This window comes from Cherax quadricarinatus, chromosome 54 (assembly GCF_038502225.1).
Source record: "Cherax quadricarinatus isolate ZL_2023a chromosome 54, ASM3850222v1, whole genome shotgun sequence".
Lineage (NCBI taxonomy): Eukaryota > Metazoa > Arthropoda > Malacostraca > Decapoda > Parastacidae > Cherax > Cherax quadricarinatus.
Genome location: NC_091345.1, coordinates 5,605,371 through 5,618,212, shown reverse-complemented (window position 1 = coordinate 5,618,212; position 12,842 = coordinate 5,605,371). Strand labels below are relative to the sequence as shown.

At 43.6% G+C, this 12,842-nt stretch overlaps 1 protein-coding gene across 5 annotated transcripts in view; it reads right to left on the bottom strand.

Moving 5' to 3' along the window:
* Positions 1-8,961: 8,961 nt before the first annotated feature.
* Positions 8,962-12,842, bottom strand: part of LOC128699220 (apolipoprotein D) — a 141,414-nt gene continuing 137,533 nt past the window's right edge. For all 5 annotated transcript variants that reach the window (XM_070096559.1, XM_070096560.1, XM_070096557.1 and 2 more), the window contains one exon: positions 8,962-11,412. In XM_070096559.1, coding sequence (XP_069952660.1) covers positions 11,324-11,412 — 89 coding nt within the window. In that variant the 3' untranslated portion in view covers positions 8,962-11,323. The remainder of the gene's footprint in view (positions 11,413-12,842) is intronic.

The window sequence follows — 12,842 nt, the reverse complement described above, 5'->3', positions numbered from 1 at the left end:
AGGGGACAGAAGAGACAGGAACCTGGGAGGTAGCAGAAGAGGAAGAAACTTGGGAGGGAACAGGGGAGGAAGGTACATTACGAGGAGGAGGGTGAACCTCTGCACTTGTAACTGAGCCAGTGAGAGGGGAAGAACTAGGGACAGAGACAGGGAGGGTAAAATGAGGAGGTGGAAGATGGGTAGGAGGTGTTACCGGACCTTTTTTTGACTTTTGAGAAGTAGAGGGACGATTGGGAAGAGGTGTCGTACGAGGTCTCGTCGATACTGAGGCTTGTAAGAGAGAACTCGAAGAAGCGAGATTAGACTGAGGCGTTGAAGTAGGGACGTCTGAGCCGAGGACAGCAAAAGGATTAGATACAGGAGTGATTATGGGAGAGGTAACCACAGAGGTGGGTGTAGAAGATGGGATACCAGAAGTGGGGGGACGTTTTGAAACACGGGAATAAGAAACACGTGGGAGTCTCCCTTGGAGGCGGAGATGAGAAACTGCCATGGCATAAGGGAGACCTTCTGTCTCTTTGAGGTAACGGATTTCCCGCTCGTTTAAATAGACCTGACAACGGCGAGAGTACGAAGGGTGAGCCTCATGACAGTTAAGGCAAGAGGGAGATCGATTGCAAGACGTATTAGAATGGTCATCGGCACCACAGACTGGGCATTCGGCGATAGATCTGCAATATTTCGCTGGATGGCCAAATCGCCAGCAATTTCTACACTGTTGTGGTGTAGGGATCACCTTTCGAACTTGTAACCGATGTCCTGCTATATAAACTGAGGATGGGAGTTCTCGGCTGTCAAAAGTTAAACGAGCCACATTGCTAGGGTATCGTCTCCGCCCACGGGCAGGAAGAACGTAAGTGTCTACCTTGAGGATTGGGAGATCTTGGAGTTCCAGCTGTTCTAGAATGTCGGTGCCACATGTCTGGAAATTTTGTTGAACTATGGTATGGGGCAGAATAACGGTACCACTACAAGAATTGAGGGAATGATGTTTTTCAAGGGTGACAGGAACAGTATCTATATGGGAAAGACGAGAGAGCTCACGAGCCTGGGTAGCATTCTGTACGGTAATGATGCGCGTACCGCTCTTAAGAGCATGAAAAGAAATATCTTTACCAACATGGCGTAGGAGTGCCTTGCCAATACTATGGTCAGAAAGATAGGCAGTAGAGGAAGTTGGTCGTAAAGTGAAGAATTTAGTCCACTGTTCAGTCTGAAACTGAGCGTGGAAAGGTAGTGAAGGACGTGTCGATCTTTTCTGAGAAGAACGAGAAGGTGAAGGTGGAGAAGTATCATCAGCAGGTAATTGTCGTTGACGTTTAGGCGTGGGACCAGAGTTGGTCCGACGTGGAACGGGTCGGCGATTTGAAAATTGCCGCACCGTAGAGGGAGAGGCCGGAAGCATAGTCAGAGGAGAGCGAAGGTCTGGTAAATCGAAGGAGTCAGTCGAGGCCTCAGTACCTGAAGCAGGTGAGGAAACAGCACCGGCAATAGGTACAGAGGCATGAGGAATGTCTGAAGAGTGGTCCAAAGACGAGGCGGGGTCAGAACGGGGTGCGGTATCAAGAAGGGGCCCGGGGGTACCAGGTTCATGGACTAGGGCTGCCATGGTTAGGTTACTTCTTTCTTTTTGTTTTTAAGAAAAAAAAAGAAAGAAGAAAAGAAAATAAAAATAAAAAAAAGAAAAAAAAAGGGGGGACCGGGGAGGGATAGTTCCTAGGAGGAATGAAAGGGCCAGAAATCTCCCTCCGCGCCCAAGAGGACTCGACACCGCTAGTAGCGCAGATGCAGCATGGAACCCGTGCCATACCCTACCCTTCATGCCAGTAAACCAGCAATCTGGGATAGCAACCTCACATCTGCCGAGCTACCTCGGTGGACAAAAGAGAGGGCGGCCGGATATCCGCCACAAAGCATACCTCCTTCAGCCACCACCCCCGGAATCCGAAAGGTGGCTTCCAGAGATACACCCGTCGCCCAAAAGACACCCAAAGCTACTCCGGGATACCGGAGAGGGATCGGGACATCCCTAGGCAATCCAGATTCCACGGCAAACTACGCCACCGCCAAGAAACCTCAACGGAATGGGATCGACCCCGGTGTCCTTTCCTCTACCTAGGAACTAGCGTGCCTGTGGGAGAAATCCCAAAGGACAAAAAGAGGAAGGGCAAAAGGGAGGAGTGGGGAGGAGGAGGAGGAAAGGAAAAAGGGGAGGATGGGGAGGATGGGATAGGGGAGGGGAGATTGGGGGGTAATTAGGTTCGGTCTGAGGAAGAAGACCGATAGGTCTAATTCCTCAGACCAAGAGCCTCTTCACCACGCCAAGGAGCCCCCCTTGAAGAGGTCCCTTACCATGAAAACCTGCTTGATATACCTTCTCTACTTAACAGTTTTAATATCAAAGGTGTATTTAAAAATCTTGATACAGTAAAAAGCAAAAGTGATTAAAAGTTCCCCAAAGAATGCTGATGACTGTCTTCAAGATCCCGTGTTCAAAATGTAATAAACTTTATTACGGTCAAACTGGTTAGTCTTTAACTAAGATTGCAACATAAATATTGCATTACAACTAGACAAGAGTCTAATGTTCTGTTTATTCATGTAATAGATTTGAACTTGATAGATTTGAACTTGATTTTCAAAACGTTAAGAAAGTTGTATCAAGCAGGTTGAGAGAAATCTAATTGAATCAAATTTCATATAAAATAGTATTGATTTTAATGTGAACAATAATTTAGGGTTATACAAATTAGAATAATTTATAATTTAAAAATTGGGAAGAATTTAAGCCGTGGGTGACAGATCTTTGGCACTACTTCCTGCATCATACTGGGACGGGTGTCATGTAGGTGAGGACAAGTATCTTCACCAGGTGCCAGATCAACCAGGCTGTGATGGATATATGGGGCAGCGGGCCTCCAGCAGCAACAGCCTGGTTGACCAGGCAAGCACCAGACGAGCCTGGTCCATGACCGGGCTCAGAGAATAGTGAAACACACGAAACTCTTCAAAAGGTACATCGTATCCTAATTATTCTGTAGAATGGCAGCGGGGGAGTTGACCCCCGGAACTCTCTCCAGGTAAACTTCAGGTAAATGCGAAATCACGACAACAGGTAGCGCCTGTGGAAGGGGCAGAATATCACACGCGCCTGAACATCATGTGGCATGCGACGTCACGTCTGCAGGCATATACGTCCTAGTTTTAATGTTATTGACAGGATGACCTGTCATGGCAGTTGTTGGTAAAAGTTTAAAAGTGCGTTAGAGAATAAGTCGTAGTTAGTAGCAGCTTCCTTCAGTGTTGCTCTAATTTTGTAATTTTAGGTTACAAATTAAACTCTAAGGATATTTCAAGTTACTGGAGCTTATATAATATGAAGATAGAGCATCAACTTCTTGAGTGAGAGGTGACGGTTAACATATTTTGGGTCGTTTTCTTGAGAAAAAAAAAATGTTTAGTTGCCTTGGTGTTAGAAAACTGTTGTAGGTAGCATTCTGCAAAGAAATGTTTAGATACCTTGTGTGTTGGACGATTGTGGGTCGCATCCTAGTATGGGTAGCATTCTGGAAAAAAAATACATGCTAATGTGTGATTTCGCTTTGCAAAATGTGCATTTCATTTAATGTCGTAGGCCTCAACTGATGAGGATAACCGGGAAAAACAATCATCATTTGAATGGAAAGAAATTAGGGTCGATTTAAAAAAAAAGGAAAAATAAATACACTGACAAAATAATCAACTACGTAGTATACAACACCGAACGATACAACAGATAACGCACAACAATACTCTTAAAAAATGCATGTTGACCTCGCATGTTGCTTCAGTAGTAACTAACATTTTATTCAGGGCCAGAGAGGAGGGGGGTTCATTCGGTACATTGGTCCGGGGCCCGGCTGTGAATTTCTGAGGGGGCCCCATTTGTTAATTTCAACTATTTTTTTGTTTATTTAGAAAAAATTATGTAAATTGAATTCAAGACTGGGGGGGGAGGAGGGGGTGGCCTCAGCCTGCCCCCAGGGGCCCGAAAGCAATCTGGTATCGCCTTTTAAAATTTATTTGGGGGGAGTTCTGATTGCATGCTATTAAAACATGTTGAACACTCATGTTGCTTTAGCAACTGTGTTGCCTTGCTATTAGGTCGGCAGCAAAAATACTCATGGAAAACCAGGATTGCCCTGCTACTGGAATTACTTTGCATTTACTGATGGGAAAACTTCCCAGTCCACACGGCCACTCAGAGCCATACCGTTTCTCTGCCTCCAATGAATAAAAATGGACTGTACAAGCTTGGGCTGGTGTTCCAATCCTTTGACTCGCCTGACCCCTTTATGGAAAATTTTATAGGAGTGATTACTTGTACATACCTCAACATTACATGCATACGAGTAATCTCCTTGGGAGACAACAACGATATTGTTTACCGTAGTCACCCGTGTAGACATGTGAGAAAACTAACGACCTCTGGTCACTGCAGGTGGCCCCTCGACCCTCACAATCTTATCCATATCTATCCGAGACCAGTATAAATTGGGTAGCACCCTCAAGTACGGCGCTACTAATTAATTGTGGACTGTATAGATTATATTAGTTTAACTGAATGAAGGGAAGGGGGGGTAGGTTACACATGGATATACCCATCAAGGAAAAAAACACTTGTACATAATCCCACCACTTACCAGATATTCTCTGGTGGTCACTTGATGTGGCTGGATCACCCATACCCTATCCAGTTAAAACATACCTAACTGGCCAGTATCAGTCTGCTATAACTAGAAAGGTTACTTAACTGTGGGTGATTGATGCTCCTTATTTCCTCCATTCACCATCTCTTTTCGAAGTCCTGCTACACCGACACTGTTCTTATTCCAGCAGGACGAGGTATCCGTTGGTTTGTCCCGGTTTAGAAGTCGTGATTCCATAAAACTTCGCTATCCTCGGGACGAGAACCACGCGTTCACTCGGAGCAGGGAGATTTATTTCACTTCCCGCATTCTCTTAACTTAATGTTATTATCACTGATTACATTACCATTCACAAGACGATTTAACGTCTCTGAATTATTACACACATTAGAGGTCACTCCATTAAGATCTGAGACCGATGAGTGAGGATTAACTCACGGGTAATTTCCCCTGGACACATTCCATGACGGCGCACCCGTCACCCACGGTCCTATTATCCACTTATTTTACCACTATCACGGTGGTCACGTAAATCTCGTTCCCTCACTCTTCACCAGGAACAATTATGACACTTCTTAATAGGAAGTGAGGCCTATATTAATCCTTAGGCCGCCGTGAACGCCAATTTCCTGATCCCATGTTTTACAGCTTCCTCACTACATTCAAAACACTCCCGCCACCTCGTGCCCCAGTTCGACCTATACCCCCGCACATCTGCGCAGGCACAGCGGGAATCCAGTTGGTTCCATTCAAAATACAAATACATTTTGACCCAAATCCACACATTAAACACTTATTAGGCACTATAGCTTCGGAAATTAAATAATTTCCACACACTTTTTAACTTGACCCATGACTCATTTCATCCAGGTTAACTTGACCCATGGCTCATCGCTCAGTAGTGGACTATCTCGCTATGGAGAGCTTTATAGGGTCTAGCTCCCGGACCCTAGAATATAGCATCACGCTATGATTAAATCCAGAGTGCAGAATAGGGAGAGCCCCACTAAAAAAAATCCTATCTGTTTTCGTGGATGAAATTTTGGTTTTAGTTTCCCCAAGAGTGTCTTTGCTGCATTTTCTCTTACTAAGTTGTCCCACCCCCCAGACATTTTCCTTGAATGAATTTTTAGTTTCGTCTTCCCTAGAGTTTTATGTTCCCTTAAGGAAATAATCAGATAATGGCGTATGGCGATTTAAGGCGTATTTACCACAAACATTAGGACCCACTAAATGGCTATAATCATAACCATGATTTTTAAAGATGTGGACCGGTAAGCCAGTGGAAGGGCTCGGCGAGACTACCAAAAGCTCCAGCTATGAGTCATGACAGACCCGCGTCAGGAAAAGCTTTTCCTATTTCCTGCCAAACATACCTACCTACTTGAGGAACAGTGGAAGGCCTCTGGCAGATGACCAAAAGCTGCAGCTGCGGGTCATGACTAAGACCCCCGTCAGGAAACTTCCCGTTTACTGACATACCTAAACACCTGTAAAACTTGTCCGCAATATGAAGTTCAACGATGAGAAATTTCAATTACTCAGATATGGTAAACATGAGGAAATTAAATCTTCATCAGAGTACAAAACAAATTCTGGCCACGAAATAGAGCGAAACACCAACGTCAAAGACCTGGGAGTGATTATGTCGGAGGATCTCACCTTCAAGGACCATAACATTGTATCAATCGCATCTGCTAGAAAAATGACAGGATGGATAATGAGAACCTTCAAAACTAGGGAGGCCAAGCCCATGATGACACTCTTCAGGTCACTTGTTCTATCTAGGCTGGAATATTGCTGCACTCTAACAGCACCTTTCAAGGCAGGTGAAATTGCCGACCTAGAAAATGTACAGAGAACTTTCACGGCACGCATAACGGAGATAAAACACCTCAATTACTGGGAGCGCTTGAGGTTTCTAAACCTGTATTCCCTGGAACGCAGGAGGGAGAGATACATGATTATATACACCTGGAAAATCCTAGAGGGACTAGTACCGAACTTGCACACGAAAATCACTCACTACGAAAGCAAAAGACTTGGCAGACGATGCACCATCCCTCCAATGAAAAGCAGGGGTGTCACTAGCACGTTAAGAGACCATACAATAAGTGTCAGGGGCCCGAGACTGTTCAACTGCCTCCCAGCACACATAAGGGGGATTACCAACAGACCCCTGGCAGTCTTCAAGCTGGCACTGGACAAGCACCTAAAGTCAGTTCCTGATCAGCCGGGCTGTGGCTCGTACGTTGGTTTGCGTGCAGCCAGCAGCAACAGCCTGATTGATCAGGCGCTGATCCACCAGGAGGCCTGGTCACAGACCGGGCCGCGGGGGCGTTGACCCCCGAAACTCTCTCCAGGTAAACTCCAGGTATATGGAAGCTAAATCTTCTATGTCTTATGGAAGAGTTGATTCAGTCTCATTGCGCTCATCACCGCCTTCATATCAATGAGAGAGAGTAAAAACTGTGTATATGTATAAATGTGCAAGTGTTAGGGTCAGATTATTACTTCACATGCAGGTCACCAGGCGCCACACAACACTACATGGTTGTGTGGCGCCTGGAGACCAGTTTACCACTCCTGGATCGTAAGTACCACAGGGTGGACGCAGTCTTTCTGGACGAAGGCAGATCATATTGGGAATCCTGGTAGACAATGAACCAAGAGTCCAGGAGAGAGAATGAATCTTACTGGTCATGACAATATGTTTTAAGAGGGGAAGGCAGTTCCTAGGATAAAGATCGGGAATATTGATTCCTCTCCATTTTGTCTAAACAGAATATTTCATGCGGGGAAATTTTTCCAAAAATGAGGACGAATGGACGGGGGGGGTGGGGGTGGAAAGGGTAAGGGGGTTTAGACTATCAATGGGACGAAGGCCTAATTCCTCGGATCAAGTGCTTCTTTGCCAAGATGCCATCCATTGGCATGGGGGCCGGGATGTTAATCAAGCCATAGCCACTGTGGCCAATGGTATCCATATTTCATCCATCACGAGAACACTGTCCACGGGGATAATTGTAATCAAAAAGAGCTAAACCCACTAGGAACAGCGCTGTAGGGCAGGGAGTGTTGCTGGAGAGATTCGCGAGGGTGGAGAAAACAAATGTAAAGTTAGAAAGGGCTGCGAATGCTAAAGTAAGTATTATCAAAGTTTAATAAATCGGCTGCTTTCAAGAAGTCAAAGAGGGAGTCTGTCATAGATGGGGCCGCCATACTGGAGGGAAGATAGTGTTAGTGATGACTGAGGTAAATTCTGCGTGCAAGCTGCAAGACCGGACAGTCCAATAGAATACGGCAAAACAAACGAACCTAACCATTCTCAGAGCGGAACAGGGCGCCTCTCCACGATGTACTGTCCACAGGAAGAAATAAGATTCTCTCTGGAGAAAGTTTTAGGGCCACTGAAAATGCAGTAGTTTACTTAATTCTTTATTTTGAAAAAAAAGAAAAATACAAATTACATCTTGGGTTTCTCTTGGAACCTTGTAATACGAAACTGGATATGTTCTGGGGAACTGGCTATTTTTCTAGTTAAAGAATGGTTTAATATAGCATACATCATGGCGGATGCAAACATGAATTCTGGAGGCTATTATGAGGCACTGTTGACAATGTATTGTACAATTTTTCAGCAAATAATTCTGCAATATACAAAATATACAAATTCGTATTCTTATTTTTAAGCATTCTTACATTATGCATCAATTTTATTTGCTACCTCTTGTGGGTACGTTTCAAACCTTAATGCTAAATGATCACTTTCTTCGCTAATAAATTGTCTTTAGGATACCCGTAAGGGTGTCATCTTAGGATTCGCCACTGTAGCTACTTTTAATGGGGTGGAAACCTTAGCTAGGGTTGGCCAGCTTAACCCGTGTCAAGAGTGTCCTGACGAATATACGACCACAAAGCATGAATATTAATCCTGAGATGACAATCGATCGGACATATCAAAGCGTACAAACTTAACCTTACAGAGTTCATTTGGTGTTGCTGAAAATATACTAACATTTAAATATGTTAATTTAAATTCTTTAACCAGAGGTTTGGCAAGTTTCGGAAGGAAGACTGGCGAGGATGGAATGTGAAGAAGGGGTGAGGGGGGGGGGGGGTGAGAAGGGGTAATAAAGGCAAGTGGCCCAACCACTCTGGCGTATATTAAGTGTCATGCATAATCAGATGGTCGTGTATACCACTACTCATCAGACACGAGCTTGTAATACAAGAAGCATACTTGCATGACATTGAATTGGTGGTGGGTAAATTTCTGTTTTTTTTTTTTTTTTTTTTTTTTTTAATACACTCAGCGCCAAGAGGAAAGATTTGGGCTAGTTTTAAGGGGCTTGCTGGAGTTAGTGAGGTGTCCTGCCGTAGGTGGTTTGCAGATGCTACTTAGATGTAAGGCATCAACAGTAAGGATATTTAGAATCTTTGATCTTCGGAAATTCTCCTTTTGTATGAAACGTCGGATTCTGTTAGAGGGACATCCCATGGGTTCTATGGGGAGGTGTATTTATGTAGTCAGTGGTGTTGGTTGGCTGGCGAGTTTTCCGTTTGATACATGGTTCTTGTTTGGCATAATTGTCGCTTCTTTAACCTGTCAAGCCTGACTGAGTCTCTCCTGTTGGATGTGCAGATCTTTCCATTCTGATTGTCCCTCAGTTTGGTGCCCGTGATAAAGCAGAACTACTCTCTGGACTTTGCAGCTGTAACATGTTTATTGTTACGATATGAGCACGCAAGGATATTCAAGCATGTCTCATCTTGGGTGCTTCTTGATAGAGGGGATGGGGGCTTGTTAAATCTGGATAGCTGACTGAGGCGGACTTCTGCTAAGTTTGCTGTTTTTGGAGACATGTAATGTAGTGGACTAATCTGTCTCGGCCCAGGATCTCGTTCGGATTTTTAAGTGAATGGTATACCTTTTGATGGAGACGACCCCCCCCCATTATCAATCGAGGCATAACATCCAATGGTGCTGATGACCTTGTCAGTATTGGTAGTGATTCTTTCTTCCCCCAGTTGGCTGTTCGCAATTCTGTATCCATTTTATCTATCACCCTTCATGCCCGTTTTTTCCATATGCAGAAGTGGATGATACTTCATAGATAACAGTCGGCAAACTGAGCAAGTGTTTTCTTGTTGGGAGAAGGTAATTTATATTATATATAATCATATGTATATATAAGAGAATAGGGCTCAGGGATGATCATTGTGGCACTTCAGGTGTGAAGACTCTGCTGTCTTGAAGTTGAATTATAATCAAAACTAAACGCTAAACCCACAAGTGTCTTGCAGTTAAGGGGGGAGGAGGTTGATTCTTCTACTGGTTAAGAACTTGTGCAAGTCTAAGAAAGGTCCAGTTATGATCTGGAAAATCAACAGATTTAAACAAGAGGCCATCGTGCCATAGACTGTCAAATGCTTTGTGTACGTAAAGTCACCATCAGGCCAAGGTTGCCCTGTTTACGCAGGCTGTCAACATCAAAGATATTTATGGTATGTTGGTTCCTCTGTGGGTCGTGAAACCAAACTGTTTCAGTGAAGAGGTGGTGGATTGTTATTACAATGAAATAAGTGCTCAGTCACCAGGGCCATACAGCGCTGCAGAGTAGAGGTTGTAAGGTCGGTGAAGAGTGCTAAAGGAAGTATAATCAAAGGTTGTATAACAAGTTTCTTGCTGTCAAAACGTCAGTGTCAAAGGTGGGGCCGTCAGCGAGGAGGGAAGATAAAGGATGTTAGAGCAGTGACAACGTCGGAGGTAAGAGGTTTAGTAAAAACAGCTGTGGTGTCCCGGTGCCCTGGTGGCTAAAGCTCCCGCTTCACACACGGAGGGCTCGGGTTCGATTCCCGGCGGGTGGAAACATTTCGACACGTTTCCTTACACCTGTTGTCCTGTTCACCTAGCAGCAAATAGGTACCTGGGTGTTAGTCGACTGGTGTGGGTCGCATCCTGGGGGACAAGATTAAGGACCCCACTGGAAATAAGTTACAGTCCTCGATGACGCACTGACTTTCTTGGGTTATCCTGGGTGGCTAACCCTCCGGGGTTAAAAATCCAAACGAAATCTTATCTTAAACTTTTGTTTACCTTGCCTCTGCCTCTTGTTACATTAATACTTTTTTAGGGGGGTTCTCAACTAATTTTGGTTAGTCTGCTAGGAAACTGAAAACCAAGCTTTAACTATTGTTTTAAGTTTATTTTTGAAAATATTTTGTAGTGTACGTTCTTGCAGTTGCAAGACTCACCCTGACTGACCTATTCATAATCTTGCACTCTCCTGCGTTGCTTATTTCCTTTCCATCTTATAAACTGCATGAAATTGTCCAGAAGCAACTCCTCCCAACTATTAATCTATTAATCCATGAACTTCACCCTTATTCAATGGTCGTGGTGGATTTACGGACCTTCCTACACAACCTGAACTTTTCATTAAACACAAAACAAAACTTTCCAACACAGATTTTCACACCGAAAAAAAAACTAGAAAAACTAAAACTAGAAATATTAGCTACTTAAATAATACTGCGGAAGTCTTAACTTACTCCCTGGTAAAGCTTGGAGAACACAGCACACTTTAGGAAAACTTGTTATATACTGGTAGATGTAGGCCTATATAGTTTATTTACAGCCATGTCGTGGTGAGAAGGGCACTAACTACCCCTAAGACGACTAGGCTGCTCTGACGAGGCTTATCACTTCCGCTCGTTCGTTCTGAAGGCAGGAGAAAATATTGTTACGAGTTAGTCACTCTCTACCAATAAATACATTTATCCACACACAAGTCTACCTGAAATTTATCTAAATCTCTTATTTCAGGTACTGACACCGCCTTGTAAACATTCGGTACATACACATGTGGCAGCAATCACACTATTATGCAAGTTCAAGCATTTTTACCTTTATCTTAGTGCTAGTACGCATAAATAATAGTTTCTCTGGTCCTTTTAGTGGTATACATATAATTAAACGCCAAATTATCAAAGCTTCCTAGACCAGCCTCGAAAAGACCAACTCGAGGCTATCAACATATTTAACTTTATACACTATGACCATATGATTAACGAAGTAATAAAACTATCAGCATATACATTGTATTACATTGATGAGCGCTAAACCCGTAGAGGTCGTACAGTTCCCAGGGTAATAGGTGGTCATTAGGTTCTTTCCAAGGAGTGGGAGGTCAGGAGGTCAAGGAACCTACCTCGATTATGCACATAGCAACTAGTTTAATATTTTCAAATGATTTGGATCTTCAAGTTCAGCGAGATTAGTTGAAGATGCAACATTGGTCTATAAAGATGCTAATGATGAGGGAAGTTGGACACTAACAATGTACAAACTTTTTTAGCTAAAATACAGGCTGTGGTACAATAGTGACCAGTAAACAATACGATAAATGGACAATAGTGGTCATAAATGCACTAATTGTCCTTAAGAAAATACTGAAAATTTAGCCGGTGATAGAAAAGCCAATAAAATGGGACTATTTTCAGCAGAATAATAGTTTCCTCCTCCAAGTATTCCTCCTCCGCCTCCAATTATTCCTTTGTTAAATACATTGATGGTTTAATGGAAAACGAAAAAAATGCTGCACAAGCTTAAAGGATCAGGTGCCAACCAGTAAGACTTGTGCAATTTGAGTTTCTTTATTCTGTTAATTTTTCGCCAGCCAGTGGCTTCTTCAGTTCCATGCAGAGACAGGAGGATTTTTAGGTAATACTCCCTCAGCCTGTTGTCTGTTCAGTCTATCAGTCTTGATAAGAGCAGCATATTCGCAGAGCTTACGTAATGCAGACAGATGAGGGACCAGTGGTAGGCGGAGTTACCAGTGGAGAAATCCATTAGTGGAAGTAGGTCATGCCTCTAGGTAAGAAATTTTTTAGAATTTCCTACATAAAGATCCTAAGATGTTGCATCACCCAGTTTCACTAGTGGGTTTCTCAACTTTCGACTCCGCCTGCCACTGCTCCACCTCGTTTGTCTGCAGTATACAGCACTTAAAGATTGGTGGACAACAGTGACTCCAGGCTTGAGGGACTTTCCTCAGACTTGCTCTGAATCGGATTGAAGCCACTGGCTTGCAGAAGGCTAAAAAAAAAAACCTAAATGTTGTACAAGTGCATTTATCAAAGAATTTCCTA